This window comes from Pinus tabuliformis, chromosome 9 (genome assembly GCF_031772625.1).
Source record: "Pinus tabuliformis cultivar Carrire ecotype Pingquan chromosome 9, CPIR1, whole genome shotgun sequence".
In the NCBI taxonomy this organism is placed as follows: domain Eukaryota; kingdom Viridiplantae; phylum Streptophyta; class Pinopsida; order Pinales; family Pinaceae; genus Pinus; species Pinus tabuliformis.
The window spans coordinates 260,462,681-260,486,973 of record NC_142307.1 but is presented as its reverse complement, the minus strand read 5'-3'; the positions used below and the strand labels follow the sequence as shown (position 1 = coordinate 260,486,973).

Here is a 24,293-nt window from a genome sequence, read left to right as displayed (position 1 = left end):
TATTTTTGGGTGTTGGTTGTTCATGTTGTTGAGTGGCACCGGCTCTCCTCTTTCTTGCTTCAACTACAATCCTTGGCTCAATGTTAGATGGAGCTTGAGGAGTAGCTTGAGTAAGCTCATCATGCCTTCTCTTAATAACATCCGCCTCATCTTGCTCTCTTTGATATGCCCTCCTTGCCAATGGATCTGTTGTTTTTGTGCAACCCACAACCCCCTGTCCTCCTCCATGCAAAAGATGTGCCTTCACTCTTGGGTAGGAGCCCTTGTACGAATTATTGCAAAGATTACATCGCCATTCCCATGAGCCACCACCTCCACATTTTTTAAGCTTCTGAACATGCCTCCAAAGAGGATAATATTCAGCCCTTGGGTTGGCCCTGGGGCTTGAACTTGTAGCTGCACTTTGGTTGGAAGCCATTGCTGCAAAAATAAATTAAAAAAAAAATCTGTAAATAAAAAACGTTTTTCATATTTTTGGCAGCATAAACCCTCGAAAAATTGAAGAAATAGTAGGAAAAAACTAAGAAAATGAATGTTGCTTACCCAAATTAATTTTCTGTAGCTGAAGCTACCCCAAAATGCCAGAAAAGACGAGAAATATGGTTGTAGCTGAGCCAAAAAACCAAGAATTCCATAGCCGGAAACTCTGCACTCCAAATCGGTTGCTGAAATCTCTTTCTCTTGCTGCTGAAATCTCTTGCTCTTGCTGCTAAAATCTCTTTTGCTCATTTTTGAAAACACCTTACCTGAAACCACTGCTCTCTTCCTCTCTTCTCCTTTTCTAAAATCGTCAGTCTCCAAGAGAAACGACTTGCTCAACTATGTGATGAGAGAATGAGGCGAAGATCACATTTATAACTTGAGAGAGGCATCTAGAAGCAACTAGAAGCCACTTTAGTCACCCAATTAAATAATAGGAAACAAAATAGAAAAAAAAAATTAAGAAAAAGTCAAACTGCATGGGGAAACTCTGACGTACGGCCTGGAAACTCATTTCCGGCCGTACTGGCCACATTTCCTGGGCTGTACTGTACGAGTTTCCCCGTTTCCATTTCGTTTTCGTACGGAAATGAACCCTCTGCCCACGTTTCCTGCAACTTAGGTTTAAATTTGTAGATTTCGACGGTGGTTAATTTAAATGGATTCCGCTACTACTTTATACGACCGTGTACTAGCAGTTTGTGCTTAGAAAATGGACACGACAGTTGTAAAGAATTTGGGAGGCGTCTACAGCGGTGGTAATGTCTAAGGCGGCGGTGGCATCAATTAGTTGTAGGCGGCGGTGGCGGAAGTTTCTGTTGGGCAACAGTAGCGGAAGTTTTTTGTTGGCCGAAGGTGGTCGATGGTTGTATTTGGAAACACATTGATGGCAGCGCTTGGTGGAGGCTGCAGGAGAATTAGACATGACAGAGGAATCAAGCAGCAGCGGCACTGTGTTTATTGGTAGCACGATGATGGTCTATCAGTTCGTCATAGGTCGTGGCAACATTCTGTTTTAATTGGTGGCACAATGGCAGTAGGTAGAGGCGGCTCGAGGGACGGTAACGGAAGTTAAATAGGGTTGGTGGCAATGGCATGCGGTGGGGGTTGGGGTTAAAATCGTGGTTACTGCTACGTGGTCTGTCTGTCGTCGATGGATACGTACTGCGACTAACATGCAACAATGACGTGAAGCAGTGGCTATGTTGCAGTGGAAAATGTGACGTGGAAGCGGCACTGTGTTGTTGGCGAATGCCTGCTGACGGGGGCTGTTGATTTTGAATTTTTTATTTTTTATATATATAATCTTTTTCTATTTTTTATTTTTTTTCCAATTTCTTGTTTTTATTATTATTATATATATTTTATTTTTATTTTTTATTTTTATTTAAATTTTCCTATTTTTATTTTTTTTATAACTTTTTTTTAATATATATTTTCTCTCTTTTCTTTTTTTCCTTAACGGCCAAGGGCCTGACGAAAATGGAGAAACTCCAACTTGAGAAGTGAAACACTTCAGTTGCAACGACAACAATGTTGACGAAGGCTTGATGGCCACAAGCCTGGATCGAAAAGTGTGGCTCTGTGCAGCGTAAGCAGCCTAGAGGACCGAATTTATTTGATACCAAATGGAACGAACAAAGTTTGTTCTTCACGTTAAATACTCCAGAAGAGTTGGAATATGTAGATCTCCATTGAGATACAAGAATATATATTAAAATGTATGAATAAGAATGATGTTGATACAATGAGAGTGAGGGGCCTGCTTATATATTATGCAGGTGCCTCTTCATGGAGAGTCATGTCCCATTTAGACACGCCTCTTCAACCTAATTACTAATTAACTAGTCATTATTACAATTATCGTCATTATTTATATTTAATATATTTTATTCATAACAGATTTTGACAATATCTTGTTTGTTCCAGGTCTTAGGAAGAATTTGCTTTCAATTTCAGTCATGGAGGATACGGGATTTGCAATTGAGTTCAAGAACCAAGTCTTAATTATGCCAAAGGATTCTAGCCTATATATACCTCAGGTAATAGGGGTTAGACCAATGTTACTTGGGAGTGGGAGCGGGACGGGGAGCGGGAGCGGGAGCGGGAGCGACCATTTTCAGAAGCTCCCGGTTTGGGAGCGAATCCGGGAGCGATTTTTTAAAAATATATATATTTTTTATATTTTTTAATTTTTGATACATATATGTCAACAAAAACATGTAGAATGATGAAATAGACATAAAAAACATAAAAAAACATAAATTGATCATTGAACCATATCACATCAATCATCTAGAAATTATAATAGTCATCAACCATGTCCACAAGTTAGTAAAATACATATTACAACTGCAACATATTGAGTCTTATAAATCATGATTCATCAAATTCAATATTAAAGTTTCAACTTCAAGCTTTCAGAATTGAAAATTCAATAACATTTATCATCATTGATCACCAAAGTTGTACTTGTAAGCCAAGTTTAACCATTACAAGAAGTAATATCGAAGATATTTCTAAGTCCTAACTTCTAACTGTTAACATAATATTAAATGTTAAAAATTTATAAAATGAAACATGAATAATGAGATGAAACGAAACAACTTTAGTCTTTCACAAAGCATCATATTCATAATTCACAATCATTACCAATGAGTTATAATTGCCAAGGCCCAACTTCAAACTTCAAATTTTCATTGTCACAGTGATATAATGTTTACAAAAAAATATCATAATGTCATAATGATATGAAAGAGTCAAGAGTCAAGAGTCAAGGACTCAAAACTCAACAGTTATGAAAACTAAAGTCTAATAGAAACTAGAAAAGACAAGTAAACTGTAAATCTACAAGTGGCCCTTGCCACGAGAGTCTCCAGGAGTATAAGCAGGTCGTGGTGGTCTTCTAGGAGTCTCCCGCACAGACCGACGACCAGAACTAGAACCTCCACGCGAGGGTGTCGATGGAGGTGGCGACAGCAATGGAACAAGACTCGGGCCTCAAGCACTGCTACTGGATGGTGGAGGTGGAGGTGGCATGGCTGCTGCAGCTGCTTCATTTTCATCCCTTACAAGCTCCTCTTCTAGTTCTTCAATATGTACAATGCCATCCTCCAAATTGTCGTCCTCAGGGTGATTGTCCCAAATTTTATATGTGGGATCTTCATTAGCCCGATCATAGTAATGGCTCAACAACCTCAAGTTGTAGTGCACATAAACCAAGCTTTCTGCTCGGTTTTCGTTGAGTCTGTTTCTTTTCACATTATGTATATAACTGTAGGTGCTCCAACACCTCTCTGCAGAAGAAGAATTTACAACCTGTGAAAGAACTTTTTTTGCCAATTTTGGCAAAAGTCCGTGGCCGCCATATGTTTCCCACCATGTGAGAGAATCAAATTTACCTTTGTCGTCCATTGCATGGAAGTTACCATACAAACCAGTGCCACTGAAGTATCTGCCTATTTCAAGGCGCACAGCTGCACATTCCTCCCTGTCAGGCACCAACTTTTCTAATGCTTCCAGATATCCTTTAGTTACCTCTTGATCTAAATGGGGTTTGGTCCTAACCCCACCCCCTGCTGCAGGTTGGCCCAACCAAGATGTAGAGTAGTATTTTGGCGTAAGGATATACGCCAAGCAATGTAGTGGAAGGTTAAGCCTATTCCACCGTTCACACACACAATCATGAATCAGTTTGTACAAGTTGGGATCTTTATTATGAACAATGTCTTTTATTTCCCCCAACATGGTATCCATTTCCTCATACACCTCGCCAATCACTGGTTTGTCTGTATCTGCAAACCGAATCATGTGATAAATTGGCTTGGTGAAATCCAATACCTGCCTCACAGTTGTCCAAAACTGCCCATCAAGAGCGGCCTCCTCCACCATTTCAAAACCTGCCATGTCAGCTACATTTGTAGCCCTTTCCTTTAACACCTGCCAATGTGGACTTGATACCATGCTAGCTAATGCCTCTCTTACCTTCAAAAGGCGCCTGAAGGTGAGGTAATAGCTACCAAATCTAGTCCTCACAATCTTCAGCAACTCCAATCTCGAGTGACTGCGGAAAAGGCCATGGGTATTGCTATGATTTGTAATAAATTTTATCATTTGTTTTCCTTTCTTGTACAAATCACCAATCCATTGGTATTGTTCATTTTTGTTTTTGACAATATCATGCAACAGAAGGTTCAATGTGTGAACCAAACATCCAGACCAAAATATGTTCGGGTATTTATCCTCAATAATTGCTCCCACTGCCTTACAATTAGGAGCATTATCAGTGATGACTTGGATGACATTGTATGGGCCAATACGCTCAATTGTTTCAAGTAATGCTTCTGCAATGTTGATAGCGGTCTTGAACTTGTCTAAGTAATCATGTGCAGCTAGAAAGATGGGACCACTAACAGACACAGCAAGAACACTTATCAATGGCTTGCCTTTTACATTTGTCCATCCATCAGATACAATGGACACCCCATTGTCAGTCCAAGAACTTGTCATTTTATTCAAAGAATGTGATATTTTTGCTTTTTCATGATCAAGGCCAACAGTTCTTGCCTTGTCATACCCAAGGCTCTTGTATCCTTTAGGGGCATCATTTATGGCAGAAACCATTTCGTGCCAATAAGGTGAGCGTAGAACATTGAATGGTATCCCACATGCATAGAGGAACCTGTAAACTTTTGAATCCACATCATTCCTACACCCCTCATCAAGGAAATCTGATATGGTTCTACGCCTTAAAGATGATGACCCTGTGCCTCCATGTCCATATCCACTGCCTTGGGAGGATGCTGAAGGAGTTCTTTGTGATTGTGAGCTTGGTTCAAAGAAACCCCTTGATCTTTTTGTTCTTTATTGGGCGTCCTCCTCTTCCTTTATGTATTTGGCTCTATCTGTTGTTGACACCGCTGCACAAGTTTTGATTCCTATTTGTTTCTCTCCATCCCATGGCCTTTTCCCGCAGAGGTGTCTTCTAGCACGGGTGTATGAGCCTGTGTAATCAGTGTTGCAATGGGGGCAATGAAATTTAGTGGTTCCACCCCCTCTCCCTGTTTCAGCCCTGTGAACATATTTCCACAATGGAGTTTGGTCTTGTTTAGTTTTTTGAGGGTCATGTTCCCCCTCCTCCACCTCCTCCTCACTGGGGTTTTCACCCATTTGACTTCCTCCGGCTTCTTCATCCACCTCTTCAGTTTGAGGCCCCCTCTGTTTCCTACTCTCCACCACCATAATAACCATAAAAGGGACCAGGAAGAGGAAAATGCCAATAAATATCCCCAGGTCCATGGTGTTTGATGTTTGTAGGGTTTTGAGTCTTGAATCTGCAAATTAATTTAGTTTATTGGGATTAATTCATTTAATTTATTAATTTAATTTAAATACATGATTTTTAAACAGTTAAACTCAAACAACTAAATTAAATCAACTAAATTAACTACCTAACCAGCTAAACTAACTAGATTACTAAGTTACTTACCTCTGCAGGCTTGCTCCTCGCTCCTTGGCAGTTGCTCCTCGCTCCTCAGCACTTGCTCTTCGCTCCAATGCTCTTGCTCCAGCTCCAATGCTCTTGCTCCAGCTCCAACTTGCTCAATGAAGTGATAATGAAAGTTTTTTTGGCCGCTTGGCCTTATAAAACAAATTTTTTTTTCTAAAATTTTTATTTTTTTCGGGTCCGACGGATTTTTTTTCCGCCGAACCACTCCCGGCCCGACCCGATTCGCTCCCGAAGCGTTTTTTAATGCCCGGGAGCGATCAGGGAGCGATCGCTCCCCGATCGCTCCCGGGCATTAAAAAACGCTCCGGGAGCGCGGGAGCGATCGCTCCCTGAGTCGCTCCCTAACAGACCAGGGAGTGTAAATTTTTTTACGGGAGCGATTTTGGGAGCGCACTCCCGAGCCGCTCCCGCCCGGAGCGCGCTTCGGGAGCGGGTTCGAAGGGGGGGGGGGGGGCGCTCCCCCGCAACACTGGGTTAGACAAGGTAAGATAATTAAATTAATGTCCAACAAATGACCACAAAAATAGGTCAATGGAACTGTTGAGTACAATGATGTCGAGACAAAGCAGGAGTAACAAAATGTCTCCTATATGAAGAACAAGAAGTAAAATAAAACATGAGGTCTATGTACTATAACATGGAAAACCCATGACTCCAAGTGCAAGCGGGCATAATGGTAGGGAGATGTATAGAGGGAAGGGTTCCAGGGGTTGGGTCACGATTCACTATATCTATATCTACTAACATTCAAGGCCAAATACAAAAAAATCAAGATAGATTGGTGCCCCAAGGAAGAGCTAGGGGAGGATCTAGACCTTCTACTATGTTGTTGCCTGAGAGAAATAAATCGTCATTGATGTGTTGGTGATCTTGTCAACCTACCGAAAACAGATCCAGTCTGGCAATGTCTCTAAGATCTTTAGGGAGGGGAAGTGGTCACTCGAGTCTACACTAATCTCAAGTTAGAGGCAATTATACTCTCGTTATGTCTCTTGGTGCCCGTAGTTGATGGAAGCATTGGAAAGAAGAAAGTAATTCATTGAAAGGGATCTAGTCTAGGAGGAGTCTAGAGAATGTGGGCACAAAGTCTAAGGGCCTCCCACTTTGGGTTCAAAAAATGCCCAGCTGCATGTATAGGACGATGGAGTTGATTGTTAGCAGGCCCACTGGTTGGAACCAGTCAAGAAACTCGGTCATATACCCTCTGTGGCAAAAAGAAGCAGCTAACCGGTCCTAACCGGCCGGTTTAGGATGGAACCTGTGCTAAACCGACCAATTAGGAGGCAAGCCCACCATGAGCCCAGTCAACGCGTTTTTCAATGTGTTTTAGGGGTTTTGGAGGGAAACTAAGGATGCTTTCCCTCCAAAAAAACCCCTCTCCAAGCCTTTAAGAGGCCCCTCTCCCTCTCATTTGTCTCACACATCTGATTTGGAGTGTTTATGAGTGTTTGTGAGTTTGTTTATGAGCTTGGAGAGTGTTGAGATTTTGCTGGAGTAGTAATCTTGGAGTTGGAGTTGAAGCTATTTTGGAGATAATTTGTAGCTATCAGTGGAGTTGCCATCTTCAAGAGGAGGCTAAGGAAGCTAGTTTGCATCTCCAGGTAAGGATTTTCACTCGAAAATTCCTCATTTGACTGCTGTCCATAAAATAATTTTTTTTATGTGTTACAAATTTATAAACTTCTCACTTCTATCATCTATGCTATCAAATCTCTGAGTTGTATGCTATCAAATTTTGTAGCTTGCATGTGCTTTTGTTTTCCTACATTTAGCTTTGGTTTTCCATGTTGCTTAGCTGCAATTTTTTTTTAAATGGCAGATTTCTTTGCAAATTGTTATTATTTCAAGCAAACATGGCTCCAAAAGGAAAGGATGGTGCATGGGCTCATTGTGATGTAATTGATAGAAAAATGATATGCAAATTATGCCATAAATCTATTGGAGGTGGGGGTATTCTTAGATTGAAACAACACTTGGCTGGGATAAGAGGCCAAGTAAAGCCATGTGATGCACCAAATGCAGTGTTAGGTCCTATTAGGGCAGAATACATTTCTAAGCTTGAAAAGTTTTATGAGGATAAGGCTAGGGCGAAGGCCATCCAAGATGACATTGCAAGGAAGAGGGAATTATTAGAAGCCATGAAAGAGAGTGGGTATGATGATTATGAGATTCAAGACTCCTCTTCTATCCCTTCCACCAATGACCCCTTTCACTATGTTCATCCTTCTTTTGGCCAACCATCAAAAGGAACAAAGAGAACAAACATCCAAAGGTTTTTTCATCTTCTGCCAATATTGCCTCTTTGATCCCACTTCCTCCCAGCCAAGTTGTCAACCCACTTTGGATCAACATTGGAAAAAACAATGCAAAGAAACTTCTCATCAATGCATTGCTAGATGGTGGTATGATTCAGATATCCCATTTAATTAGAAAATATTTGTCGACGCATTTCGAACCAACGAGTGTAGTTCATCATCAGGACAAGTTGAAAAATCAGATCATGGCTACATGTTTAATAGGGATGGCAGATCTTCCAATGGTTAGGTTTGACTAGAAAAACGGCTATACTAGGGTTAATTGGACCAAGGCCATGATTGATTGATAAACAGCTAGATTAGGTAGGTTAAAAATTATTTAATTATAATATTATTATCAATGAATTAGGGTAAAGATATTAGTATTTTATAATGCCAATTAATATATTTTTGGATTATCTAATAATTATTATACTAAATCTTATTAAATTATAATACTATAATAGGGTATAATTTACAAAAAAATTTGACCAAAACATATTATTCGAATCTAAATATTAATCTTATAATGGTTAATATTAACACATTACAGTTAGTTATAACAAGGGTAATCATAATTTAATGTGTAATATTAATATTTATGAGTCAATCTTAATGATATGTACGATATTAATATTTATTTAAAACGAGTCATAAATGCTTTAATATAATGATAATAAGTATAATTGTAATTTTATTATAGTAATAAACCTCCTATTATAAATCTAGATAGTAATCTTATAATATTAACTCATTTAGTAAGTTATGACAAGGGTAATATTATTAATGTTTAATATGAGTCAATAGTATTGTTTTAACATTGTCTTTAAATTAAATATTATTAAACAATTGTAGAAAGTAATTTTATATCATTAACGGTTTTTAGGAAACTTTTTAATTTAATTCATTTAGCCATCTAAAGAGAGACAAACCAGTTAGCTAGGATAAGGGCAAAAAAGGAAAGGGAAATTTTTAGTTCAAGTTATTAATAGAGGGGGGGCAGCGAAGCAGAGGGGAGATATGACTGGGAAGAAAGGGCAGGGATCCAACAACTACTTATCTTCCACCCATCATCCCTATTGAGATTAAAAGGCCTCTTTTCAATTTCAATAGCTTCCCTAAACTTTCGATGATGAAAATGTGCAACCTTAGCAATCACCTGGGCTTCTTCAATACAAACATGATGATTAGTCTTCTATGCATGTTCCGCCGGTGCAGAGGACTTGGGCACGAGTAGCGAGGGTGTTGAGAACGCCCAACTTCTGAGCTGGGAAATGATGGGAATTGGCGTGAAGGTATTGCTCAGTATGAGTTTTCTTCCTAATTACCTTGTGGGAGAGAACCATCTACATTCTTCGAAATCAAAAATATCAAGGAAAGGGAGGCAACCATCAACTTCTTGTTCCATGGTGAATTTTATGGCGGATGATTGACTATTAAGATGCTTGAAGAAGAGATCCAACTCCTTTTGCCCATGAGACCAGATAACATTAGTGTCATCTAGAAATCTCTTCCAGAGTTTAGGAAGGAGACAGACAGAGGCTAAAGCTTTGGATTCAAAATCTTCCATAAAAAGATTAGCAACAACAGGGGACAAGGGTGAGCCCATGGCGACACCACAGATCTGCTCAAAGAACTCGCCTTCGAAGCTGAAAAACGTGGAAGTAAGACAGATCTCAACTAATTGAGCGGTACCAAGATCAGTGAGACGCTTGATAATGATATTATTATTGATTCTAATAACAAAAAGAACTTTGTTGGGTTCAATTATAATAAGAGCGATATTAGTAATAATGTTAATTTTATGGAAATAAATAGGAATAATAGTACCTACCCTAATAATCGAGTAATAGATTTAATAGTATGTAATAATAATAATGAACAACATAGTCCTAATCCTAATAAACGAGAAATTGATTTAATAACATGTAATAATAATAATAATAATAATAATAACAACGATGAGGATGTACCGATTATCATTAATAATTACAATGATAATATATCAATTATTAATAATAACAATAATGATCATAAAAATTTATCCCTTAGATGCAACAGTAAGTATAACATTAATGATAAAAGTAATAAATTAAATTACAATAATAAAATTGACAAAAACTATGATAATGATAATAGTATTCCCCCTCTCTCTTAAAACCAATCTTGCACTAATCGTTATAAGGATAACATCGGCACGAGGAAAAAATCGGAAAAAATCGTAATAATCGAGAAAAAATCGGTAATAATCGGGAAAAAGTCATTTGGTACAAAAATATTATTTTTTTTCAATTTTTTTAATATCTAAACCATCTACAACATAAAATAAATACATTGACACATAAATATGATAAAAGAACTAATATATAAGATGTTTAATATCATTTCTAGTACTAAAATCACACATAACAGTGAATCATGTCCTGAATAGTAAGTCCTGACTCCTGAGTCCCAACTCAACCTCAAAATATCAACAAAAAATATAATAATATATCTCATATCATGAGTCATAATGTCATATAAATGAAATGAACCAAATAACTAAAGTCTAATACTACTGATTTCCTTTGCCCCTCTAGATGTAGATGTCGGTGGAGTTGGCAGGCCACAGTAGACTATGGAGTCTGCTGTGCTCTAGAAGTTGAAGAACTAGGAGCTACAGGAGGTAGACCACATCCTCTACTTGTGACAGGGGTAGCTTGGGTCCCCTCCTCCTCCTCAGAGAATAAAAAAAAATAACTAAATAAAATTCCACGATTTTTTTCCAAAAAATCGAGATTTTTTCGAAAAAATCGGGCAAAAAAAATTTCGAGTACTAAGCGTGATTTTATCTTTTTGTTGAAAATATCGCGATTTTAACAACACTGCTAAAAACAATAAAGTTATCAATCTCTCTAGCTTCTCCTTTCCCCCTCCTGTTTTTCAGCTCTTAGGTAAAAGTTTAAATTTTGCCATGGCCCCTAAGAAGATTCCAGTAGACGACATCATTTGTGACATTGAGTTTGGGATCAAAGGTTTACCTGACAATATTAAGGACACTACTAGACAGGATTGTGCCATTGTACTTAGAAAGGCGAAGCCCCCTAGAAGCAACCTCAGCAAAGAAGAAATCGTCACTCTCAGATCCTTAAACCAGAACAATAATATCGTTGTCCTGAAAGCCGATAAAGGAGGGGCCGTTGTTATCCTTGACAAAGAGGATTACCGTAAGAAGATGTTGGATCATTTATATAATAGTGGAAGCTATAAAGAGCTTCCAAAAAACCCTCTTAAGAAGATTTCCCATTTAATGTTGCTCGCTCACCTTATTACCAAGCTATGTGGAACTCTGTTATAGTTGTAGGAAAAGGCTTCAAAGGCCTTAGTCTGCATGACTTGAGGGGAGCACTTTTACAAAAAGAGATATCTTCCATTGATGAGTATTTGATTGAGTTTAAAGAATCATGGCTCAAAACAGGTTGCTCCATCATGTCAGATGAATGGACCGATGGAAAGAACCGCACTATCATTAATTTCCTTGTTTCTTGCCCTCAAGGAACCATGTTTTTGAAATCAGTTGATGCATCTAATAAGGTGAAGGACGCGGCCGTTATATTCGAGCTTTTGGATAACAATATTCAGGAATTTGGGGAGCAGCATGTTGTGCAGGTCATCACCGATAATGCCTCAAACTATGTTCTTGCTGAAAAGATGCTTGAGACCAAATATAAGACCATATTTTGGACTCCATGTGCTACACATTGCATAGACCTCATGCTTGAGGATATAGGCAAAGTGGAGTGGGTAAAAAACATTGTAGAGCATGCAAAGTGCATTACAAAATACATTTACAACCACTCATGGGTATTGAGCCTAATGAGGAAAAACATTGGGGGAAAAGAGCTTGTTAGGCCTGCAATTACGAGATTTGCAACTCACTTCCTCATGTTGCAATGTTTCAATGGTCAACATAAAAACTTGCAAAAAATGTTTTCCTCTGAAGAATGGTCTGAATCTCGGTGGGCTCGTAGACCAGATGGAAAAGACACCAAAAAAAAGTGTTAGACAGTTATTTTTGGAAAAGGTCTGTAGAGCTTGTGAAAATTACCAAGCCCCCTGTTAAGGTGCTAAGGATGGTGGATGGGGAAAAATTGGCCATGGGCTACATTTATGAGGCTATGGATCAGGCAAAGGAGCAGATATGGGAAACTTACAAGGACAAGTTAGCTAAATATGGCCGTATATGGGAGATCATTGATAACAGATGGAACAATCAACTTCATCGTCCTATACATGCAACTGGGTATTTTTTGAACCCAAAGTATCATTATAAAAATCGGCTAGGAGATCTGCATGATGGGGAGGTCAAAGTTGGATTGATTGATTGCTTGGAGCGCATGGTCCCTAGCCATGCAGACCAGTTGGAAATACGTAGACAACTTACTGTTTTCACTATGGCAGGTGGTACTTTTGGCAAAAACTTGGCAAAGATGGCAAGAGATGTGGACCAACCAGGTAAGCAATTTCAATTTCCAATTTGTTTTTCTTTTCCAGTTAAAATTGTTTACGTTCTTTACAATTCAAATTAGAAACTGAGTTACTAATTAATGTCTTTTTGTTTGCAGCACATTAGTGGGAGTCATTTGGTGGCCAGTGTCCTCAGTTGCAAAGGTTTGCAATTAGAGTCCTCAGTCAAACTTGCAGTGCTTTAGGTTGTGAGCGCAATTGGTCTGTTTTTGAGCCCATACACACGAAGAAGAGAAACCGTTTGGAACAAAAACGGTCAAATGATCTTGTTTTCATGCAATACAACCTTCGACTGAGGAGGAACCAAATGATGAGCAAAACACCTGATCTAGATCCCATTGTGTTGGATGATATTGATCCAACATCAGAATGGGTGGAGGAGACTGAAGATCCTGTGTTTGAGGCTGATTTTGATATCGACATGGCTTTGGCGGGGATGAAGCAGATTATGTGGCGACATGAGAACCGAGATCAGTAGCGGCATCAAGGAAAGGCAAAGAACCAATGGAAGGCACTAGTCGTGCAGGTTGGCAAACTCATGCCTCCATTAGGTCCACTTCTATTGTTACTGGTGGCATTGATACTAAGATTGCAGATCAGGCTAAGGCATCCTCAGACTCTGAACCAGATGATGTCTATGTAGCTCCTGATGATGATCCTGTGGCTAGTAGTGGTGATGAACTTGATGATTGATCGTATGTACACTGTAGACTTGTAGTAGGTCAATGGCCTCATAGCTTGCAGCATTGTTTTTGGACTTTATAGGCCATTTAGAGCCTCATTGCTTATGTATTTTGCTATTTTGTCGATAATATGTATTGCACTCGGTGACATTTTGATATATTCAACTTTACATGGTATATGAATGAGCAAACTTTGCATATTTTGTCTCTATTGGCTTGGAATCATGGTTTTAAATCTTAAAAGTAGTTTTGTTTCACTAAAAGTTAATTATTTAATGTATTTTTTTAAAAGCAGTTCGTTTAGACCAAGCCAGTCTCGGTGACACTGGTTCCGATCGGTAAACCGGTTCATTAGGTGGACCGATCCGATCACCGGTTCCGGTTTTAAAAACACTGCAGTAGGTTTCCCACCAGTTCTTGACGTGGGGGGCTGCTTTGAGAAGAGCGAAAATAATCTTTTTCCGAATCGAAAATTCATGAATAGAAAAATACCCATCTAGCAACCATTTATCTACAGCATCTGTGTCTATCTGACCCTCGAATATGGGGATTTCAAAATTAACTTGTACCTTAAACGGTGTGGCGTTTCCAGAGTCGCTGTTGGAAGCCGATGTGTCGCCTCTAGGTAGCCGCTGAAGGATCTGAGCAAAGCTATCCATCATCGTGTTCCTTTGACACTCTAAGGCTTCTCCGAGCAAGATTTTGATAGGATCTCCTACCCTCTCGTCTTTCTTTTCATCTGCCATGGGAGGCCGACAGAATTTGCGAGGCTGATCTTGCAAAGGTTCAACCAGATCGAGCCCTGGCTCCTTATATCCCGACCTCATTGGGGACACGCAAAGAAAAACAAAGAAAAAGCAGACCACTTTAATACCACTGATCCGAATTTAAACAGGAATGCAACAAATTACAGGGATAACCATCAACACAGAGATGCAACGGAAATAATACTTCATTTCATTACTGTAAAATACTGAAATATGCTTACAAATAGAAATGGAAATAAACCAGCTAGGGCGATGGTAGCTTATCTCTAAGAAGAGATGTGGCGGCTACATGCCTTTGAACTATGTTACAATGAGGCTCGAAGGCCTATTTATTGTTGAGAAACAATGGAAAACCCTAAACATCCAAAAACCTAACCCTAGAAGATGAAACGCCAAATTGTGGGCCCCGTTTGGGTAAATTGGTACATCAACTTCCCCGGGTCGTAACTTTGGCATACAATCTTCGTTTAACGGGTACAATAGCTTGTTAGAAAGATCTATTCGAGCACTACAACTTTGGGAAGAGCAACATCGGTCCATGGACCCATGTTGCTCCCAGTTTTCCCAAAAAATGTCGTTTAGGGCCTCAAAACGGCTCCAGAAGTTCAGACCCAAAAAACTACTAAAAATAGTAAATTGTGCTACAATTAAGGAAACTGCAAAACTGAAAGAGACAGTTGTGGGGGTCCAAGTGGGATAGGTGGGTGGCCACCAACATCCACCTGAATCAAAGTATTCCACAAATAGTTCTCAACATTACAATCTCACAAAATCAACAGTTCACATTTCCCCGTGCAAGTGGTCCTGGAAGTCAAAAAGTCAACTTGGTCCCAAAATGCTCAGATTGATGAGAAGATGACATGCCACGTTGAAATTTTTCCAGACATCACTTGGCTACCTAGTCATTTAAATAAGTATTTTTCTCTCTCCTAAACTAATTTGACTATCTCTTCCACACATATGATGTAATATTACCACTAGGAAAATATCCCAAAATGGCTATTAAATTTTCTGAGTTTTGGTGAATCTTTCAGTGAGGAATTTCATCAAACATATTGTGGACCCACTGCTGTAAGTGTAAATTTGATTGCTTGTCTTGAATATTAAACATGCAATAGCACAAACATGGAAACCCAGCCTCTATCCAGTAATAAGTTTATTGTATTGTGCTCAGAAATGATCCTCAAATGCTGATATAACAATAAATAATGAGAAATCTGAAATAAGCAGACTGATAGTTGACTTACCAAATGTTATACAGTGAACAATATGACAATAGAACCTGATATGTTTCTTCAGCAAGAAATCACTTGCATATCATACCTCCTCAACTATGAAGCAGCGATGTAGTGCAGGTTCATTTCATCAAATCAGCAATACATCATCCAGAGGCTCTTTCTACTAGATGTGCCAACCAACCAGCAGCTCGTACCATTACTGTGGACTGAACTTGGTGGTCTGGAAGCTAGAATACATGCATAGGATTAGTTGATTCAGCACCCATGTTCAGCAAGGAGGCACACACAGATTTTCTGGGACTGTCACTAACTTCCAGCGCTGATAAAATATGCAGCTCAGCCAAGAAATAACCTTGAACTCAACCCAATAGCTGCTGAACTTGTCCCACAAGGTACATGAAAGGGTTTCGACCCCTTTTTCAGTGACAAATCTTCCCTTGTTGAGCAGAATATACCCAGGAGAGAGAAGTACAAACTCGGCATGTAATATGAGGATTATTCAACCCTCACGCTGACTGCAACTTCAACCCAAATGTTCACAGGAAACCAACTCGTCCAGCAAACAGTGAATGAACTCATTTTCTTTATGCATGGAACTCTGCCTCTTTAATCAAGAAACTTGACCCCTGAATATATGGCTGTGTGTATGGCTTTCCTTCAGTAGGAAAATCGACCATTGACCTTGGCTTGGAGAATCTGGAAATGTCAGATCATAGGTGGAAAGGATGGCACAAGAGAACCTACACAGCCTTTGCAACCAAGGAGATAAACTTGGCCCTCATTAATTCAAGCTATTCGGCTCCTTAATCTGAATAAATTCAAATTCTCTTCCTCTGCTGAAGATTTAAGGAAACTCAGCCTTCACACTAAATAAGCTCGGCCTTGGGAGGATAGACCACGAACCCCTGCAAATATCCAAAATAGTGAAGAGGTCCTCTGTGTCACCATGATGTTGGAGTTTGCCTGCAAATAAACTCAGTTAGATCTTTGATATAACCTCTGGGAATAATGCAACTGGGGTGGCAAGGGTAGATCCAGCGAAACTAGGGTGAGGATTTCGCTTGAAGCCCTCGATTTGAAAGTCGATCGAGTTTCTCTTCAAATACAATAAGAAATGATCAGATAGAATGAATAGCAATTGATCCCCAACCTCCTTTTATAAGATGTCAATGAGTTCTCCCCAAGCTTCTACACTCCTTTTTGAATTATTTTATTGATGGGGGCCACTTTCAACTAAGTGAATTTTTGCTGCCATTTTTAATAAAATAATATTTTTCCGCCCTTTCCTAATAAAATAATAGTTGCTGTCTTTTTATTAATATCAACAAAATTGGGCAAACTCCCTAGTAACTTCTACACTCACAAAATCAGGGACATTACATGATTCATACTTAATGAAGCACTCTTACCTTGGACCCTCTCTCACACATGAAACTTAGTTGTACCATGTACAAACAACTGAATGCAGCATGTACAGAATGGAGACAGCATCAATACAGCATATGCATACAGTGGCAACAGTTTGGCAGCTAGCATGACAGCATCATAGCTATACAGCGTAAGGGCAATGGCAGCCATAGCTAACATACAGCATACCTGGCAGCAGCACATGTACAAAACAGAAAGTACATGAATGCAACAGTGTATGGAATTGCTGAATACAGTCTGTATGGACAGCTGCCAGAAGTCTTTTTAACCTACAAATTGATCAAGAGCTTGGCTCTAATACCAAATGGAATAAAAGCTCCTGTTTATTACAAAATTGACAAAGTATTTCTACAATGGTATATGAGAACACTAAATAATTACTGATTGATATGAATTGATGATGTTACAATAGGCCTCGTGATGATATACTTATATGCATCAACTGGTCACTAGGTGAAGAGATGTGTGGCATTTGACCTTTCATTAACCTAATCACTATACTTTTTTTGCCCCAAGGAAAAAATCATTATATTCAATATTGAATATACATGTTACAAAAAATAATACTAACTAGTAATATGTTTATTATATTTATAGTATAGTTATGTTTATTAACATTTTTAATTTCTCACCCTTGACCAGTATGCTCTTAGAACAATTTTAATGGACGTAAGTGTTATAACTGTGATTTTGAGGCATTTACGGCCCTCGTAGTTGATGCCTGTAGGCTGCCCCTGCTGCCCTGCTACTTTTTAATAACATGTGCATGTACATAACATTGTTATATTAATAGTTAAAGAATAATTCTCACAATTAAGAAAAAAACAGCTGATCACACACAATACAATACAGTAATAAATAAACAATAAGATCTCTCACGCATCGCACCATCCATGCTGACACATAAGAATTGAGAAAACGGGAACTGCAAACCATGCAATCTACTAAGTTCTAGCCTTCAGTTCGTTTGTATCAAGCATTGAAAGCCTTTCCCTTCCGATGAGGGATATCCCTGTTTTAGCCATTCGATTTGGAACTGAAACAGTTTATCCTTGTGTGTGTTTACCCATGGATAAAACTGTCCTTGTATGACTTCTAGAAGAACAAGACACAAATTTGAACATATTTTCAGAACTCACTTTTGAATTTAGCTTGGTATTTGACACTCAAATATTGTTAGTTGAAAACTACAGACAAGCAAGCTAGAGATGTCTGCATTTTATGGTGTCTCTAAAAATGTATTGTTTTTTACCTTTGCACACAGTTCCCAGCAAATGACATTCTCTTAATCTTCCTTTGTTTTGAGAAAAATGTATCTTATATTTCACTAATCCACAAAGAGAATACACATCATACAGTCCTCTGATACTGAGTCACAACAGATTACCTTCATCATTCACAACAAACAGAATTAGAGTACCAGAAATCTGGAATACCTGGATTTGAATGCCAGCCTGTGGAGCTTTCTCAAACAGTCCATTCACACGCTCCCCATCTTCTGCCATATGCTCCTGTACTTTCACATTCAAAATAAGACTGTAAGCACCATATATTTTAGAAAATATAACTTATCAAGCTTTGGAACACAATCAAAATGTTTTTGCTTATAGAGGAATATCCATTGATTAACCAGAGACTAATGATTTAAATCAAAAGAGATCATAGTACTTTCTAGACATGATTCATATGAAAATTAATAATTGTTAAAATTTGAAAGTTCTACGTAGAAACTTGAAAAAATTCTTTGCAGAAACATGAAAGTTCTATGCAAAAAACTGAATGCACTGTGTTGTTACAATTACTAAGAACGCAGATTTCTTCTTCAAAACTTTTCAGATCAACTATTATAGATAGAACATAAACATAAAGATCATATGAAGACAGCCAAGCACAAATATCAGACACTAAGATTTAGGTCCAATGACAAGGACAAAACCCCTCAAGGGGCAAAATCCAAATGATTCTTCTTCTATTAGATTTCTCCAATTGTTCAACAGAGTATAAAGAAAGAGAAAATGAAAATAAATAAAATCACCAATGTCTAATCAACTTGCAGCTGAAGTGCTCTTGCTTTGTGCTTGAAGATCTCCTCATTCTCTTGATCAGATCTTGTCCTTCACACTTGTTCCAGCTCTTCCCTTGCTCTTAATCTTCACTTGTTCTTACTCTTCACTTGCTCTCACAATTCTCTTGCACACACTCAACAGTGGCTCTGCTTCTTCACAATGAACTGTTGATTTGGGGTAGCATCGGATGTGTTCTAGCCATGAAATTGGTGAAGAGGCTAAAGCACATGAGATCTCCAAGACGCAGAAATGGTTTGGGCAAATTCTAACCGGTTTGGGAGATATTAAAATAATTAATATTTTTAATGGAGTTCCTAAGTCTAAACTTAAGAAAAATAAAATATTAATGGGTATTAATATAAAATTGGGTTATAAGAATCCAAAAGTCATAGATCAAGCCAAATCTAATATTAGTCGTTGATTAGAGATTTAATCGCAATCGTTGATGGACCAACAAGAAAAGTATAATAAGAGGCTTGAGGGTCAGTTGAAGGACACACTGAGGGAGACCAAACAATTCGATTTCTGGAGCGGGGTTAGCTGAGAAATTCGAACTAGTGGTCTGGAGAGCAACAGAAGGCAGCAAGTATGGAACAGAGAGTTGGGAGCAGTGCCAGAAGACCAGCGCAGAGGTTGGAGAGGTAGACGCAGAGGCAGCAACAGGTTGTGCAATCACTAGAGGGCCTACGTGGGTGACGCAGAGAAGCCCAGTGCTGACGCGGAGAGGCAGGGGCTGACGCAGTGTGTCTGGGGGCTATGCAGAGATCAGTCAGGCTAACGCTGAGACTGGGAGAAGTTTTGGGGAATTTTTCTCTCTGTTGGGTAAGCCAGTTTGGCACCCTGTTGTATTGAAGAATTACTGAATAATAAAATCCTCCCTTGCTGCACTGGTTTTCCCACATTGGGTTTTTCCGGGGACTGTTGTCCAAAATATCTGTGTCGATGTGTTGATTCTTGTGCATGTGTTTGTTTCTATATTATGGTGTGATATCTGCAGTAGAATTTATTTTAATGTTTATTGAAGGAATTTCATAAATAACTTATTGGAAAATAAGTAGGTAAAGTAAATCAGTTGTTGCAGTGATAGAATTTTCACATGGTATCAGAGGAAGTAATCAGAGACAAGAAGGGAAAATCAATTATGGGTCGAGACCATGATGCAGAGGCATCTATGTCAAGAGACTCACGCAGATTTTCAAAAAATTGCACAAGAGAAAGTGATTTCGATTTCTCTATGTTGGCTTCCAGGTTGGAAGAAGAAGTGGATTGTATGACTAGTTTTGCATCATCAGAGGTATGGTATATAGACAGTGGAGCCTCTTGGCATATGATGGGAATCCGGGAATGTTTCTCAGATTATTGGAAGGAGAAGATGAACTTTCAGATCACCATGGGGAACAAGGCAAAGTGTACTCTAGTAGGGAGGGGTACCATAGTTTTTCATACAGAATCGGGAGAGTGGTTCCATGCTACCAATGTGCTGCATGTACCAGGATTGGGGATGAACTTACTTTCCGTGTCACAACTTCAAGGCAAAGGCTATGACGTCTTCTTCATCAAGGAGAAAGTATACGTCAAACACCCGAGCTGGAAAAAGAAAGTGCAATTCGGGATCAAAAGTAACAGGTTGTATAGACTACAACTAGAATCACCAATGGCACTAATAGGCAGTCATGTAAACAAAGATTTGAACGAACTATGGCACAGAAGAATGGGACATTTGCACCATGGAGCTCTGAGAATTCTCAGGAGCACTGTAACAAGAGTTCCAGATCTTAGTACAGAAGGAAATGATGTATGCAGAGAATGTGCTCTAGTAAAGTATGCCAAAGCAGCACTTCCTAGAAGTCAAGACTCAAAACAGGACCCAGAGTGTACTAGGATTGATACAATCAGATATCTGTGGACCTATGTCCACTAAAGCTCTTAGTGGTGCTGAGTACTTCCTTACTACTTCCTTACCTTCATTGATGACCACTCAAGGAAAACTTGGATTTATTTTCTAAAAACCAAGGACGGGGTTTTCTGTCAATTCAAAGAGTTCAAGGCTCTCATGGAGAATCTGACTGGGAAGAAAATAAAATGGTGGAGAGTGTGTCGATAAGTACTTCACTGATTTTTGCACTAAGTAGGGCATCAGAAGAGAGTGGACAGCTCCTTACAATCCAGCGCAGAATGGAGTAGCAAAAAGGAAGAACAGAACTATTGTAGAAGTAGTTAGGGCCATGATGTATGATTAGGATATGCCAAAATTCTTGTGGGCAGAAGCATGCAACACAACAGTCTATGTTCAGAACATGACTTCTCATCGGGCATTGGGCAAGATTACTCCAGAGAAAGTTTTCACAAGGAAAACGCCTAAAGTCAACCATTTTAGGATATTTTGTAGTTTAGCATATTGTCGCGTACCCAAGGAAAAGAGGAAAAAGCTAGATCAAACTGCAGAAAAAGGGTATCTAGTGGGATATAGCGAGAACACTAAGGCATACAAAATCTATCTTCTAGGCAGCAGGAAGGTAGTGGTTCAACGAGATGTGAAGTTCATGGAGGACAGGGCTTTCAGAAAATCTCATGAAATTCCTTCCGAGGAACAGTCAAAAGAGTAGTCATTGGTTAAACCTCTTCAACCAACAGAAGTAAAGAATTCTTCCTCTGGTCAGGAAGATTCACAGGGTGAGGAAGAGCTAACAGAAGCACCTGCTGGCAGAGGAAGAACTAGCAAAGAACTTCGTCAGATTCGGCGAGATGCAGAGGACTTCATCGATGCGCCAAGAAACAATAAGAGAGAGCGAAAACAGCCAAATAGATATCAGGCATTAGTAACTCAGGATGGGGAGCTTGCCAATTCCCAGGAGGCAGCTCAACATCAAGTTTGGCTAAATGCGATGGTAGAGGAGTACAGCTCCATAATGGTGAACGATGTCTAGAAGGTAGTGCCAAGGCCTCAAGACAGATCAGCAGTAGGTTTGAGATGGATCTACAAGATCAAATACGCTGCGAACGGCAGTGTAGAGAAATATAAAGCCAGGTTTGTGGCTAAGTGGTATGCTCAGAAGGAAGGAATTGACTACGAAAAGACTTTCGTCCCAGTAGCCAGGTATACATCTATTAGAACCGTGATATCTCTTGCAGCACAGATGGGGTGGGAGATTCATCAGATGGATGTCAAAATGGCATTTCTAAACGGGGTGATAGAAGAAGAGGTATACATTGAACAACCAAAGGGATTTGAGACACATGAGAAGAAGTCTCATGTATGCAAGTTGAAGAAAGCCTTGTATGTGTTGAAACAGGCACCTAGAGGATGGTATGGTTGAATCGATGGCTACTTGCAGAAGATGGGATTTGTTAAGAGTGACGCAGATCCAAATTTCTACTATCTGGTTGTAGAGAATGAGCCGCTAATCTTAGTATTGTATGTGGATGATCTCTTTCTGACAGGATCATCCAAGCTCATCGGGGACTGCAAGAAGAATCTAGCCATAGAATTCAATATGAAGGATTTGGGACGAATGCATTATTTCCTAGGGTTGGAAGTTTGGCAACAAAAGGGAGAGATCTTCCTTGGGTAAGCGAGATATGCTACATATATCCTGAAGAGAGTCAGGATGGAGGACTATTGACCCATGGCTACTCTAATGATCACCACCTGGAAGAAGATTGATGCATCAGAAGACAAGGATGTCGATCCCACCTTATACGGGCAGCTCATAGGGTCCCTGATGTACCTGGTCAATACCAGGCTAGACATTTGCTACGTTGTCAACACTCTCAGTCAGTTCATGGCGGAACCGAAGAGGGTGCACTGGGCAGCAACCAAACTTGTTCTCAAGTATTTACAGGGAACAGTCGATTATGGACTCTTGTACACCAGGAGTAAGGATATCAGATTGAGTGGATTTACTGATGCAGATTGGGCAGGAAGTTCAGTGGATTGGAAAATTACCTCTGGGTATTGTTTCAACATTGGATCAGGAATGACCTCCTAGTGCAGTAGGAAACAAAAGTTCGTGGCTCTGAACTCATCTGAGGCAGAATATATGGTGGCAAGCATAGCTTCGTGTGAGGCCATATGGCTCAGAAAACTACTTGTGAACCTATTCCAAAGAAAAATGGAGGCGACCAGGATCATGTGCGATAATCAGAGTTGCATCAAGCTCTCTGAGAATCCAATGTTTCATGATCGATCAAAGCATATTGATATCGGTCACTTTGTCAAAGACTATGTCCAACGAGGAGTTGTACAATTGAGCTACACTCCTACAGGAGAACAGGTGACAGACATCCTCACCAAGGCCCTTGGAAGAACAAAGTTTGATTATTTCAGGGAAAAAATGGGGACGATAGAGAATCCATTTCAGTGGCAGAAATGGGGGTGATGTTGTAGTGCGATAGCAGTCAACAGTAGCACGGTGCAACGTGGCAAAGGGAGTTGAAATGCAGAAGCAGTGTTGGAAGAAAGGACCAGCAACAGCACGGATGCAGAGGGAGCTATCATACAGATGCAGCAGTGGCAGTGGCAGGACCATGGGTAGCAGTACAAGATGCAGCAGTGCAAAGGATGTTGGGCAGGGAGGCCTAGCATCAGCACAGGGACCGATGCTGGATGATCAGGGTGATACTCAGAGATGAGTATTACTAGAGAACAGTCCTCGCTAAGAGGGAGTGTTTATTTGGGGTAGCATCGGATGTGCTCTAGCCATGAAAATCGATGGAGAGGTTAAAGCGCATGAGATCTCCAAGACCCACAAATGGTTTGGGCATATTCTAACCGGTTTGGGAGATATTATAATAATTAATATTTTTAAGGGAGTTCACAAGTCTAAACTTAGGAAAAATAAAATATTAATGGGTTTTAATATAAAACTAGGTTAGAAGAGTCCAAAAGTCATGGATCAAGCAAATCTAATCTTAGCCATTGATTAGAGATTTAATCTCGGTCGTTGATGGACCAACGAGAAAAGTATAAGAAGAGGCTTGAGGGTCAGTTGGAGGACACACTGAGGAAGACCAGTCAGTTTGATTTCTAGAGTGGGGTTAGCTGAGAAATTCGAACTAGTGGTTTAGAGAGCAGGAGGCAGCAAATACATAATAGAGAGTCAGGAGCAGCACCAGAAGACCAACGCAAAGGTTGGAGAGGCAAACGCAGAGCCTCTCAGGCAGCAACAAACTCCGCAACCACTGGAGGGCCTGCGTGGGTGAAGCAGAAAGGCCCAATGCTGACACAGAGAGGCAGGGACTGACGCATAGTGTCTGGGATCTATGCAGAGGTCAGCCAGGCTAACGCTAAGTCCGGTTGAAGTGCTGGAGAATTTTTCTTTC

General features: G+C 39.7%; 1 protein-coding gene across 5 annotated transcripts in view; it reads right to left on the bottom strand.

Moving 5' to 3' along the window:
- Positions 1-24,293, bottom strand: part of LOC149148178 (guanylyl cyclase 1) — a 396,584-nt gene that overhangs the window by 256,752 nt on the left and 115,539 nt on the right. For all 5 annotated transcript variants that reach the window (XM_089445745.1, XM_089445748.1, XM_089445747.1 and 2 more), the window contains one exon: positions 18,342-18,416. In XM_089445745.1, the coding sequence (XP_089301871.1) occupies positions 18,342-18,416 (75 nt within the window). The remainder of the gene's footprint in view (positions 1-18,341; positions 18,417-24,293) is intronic.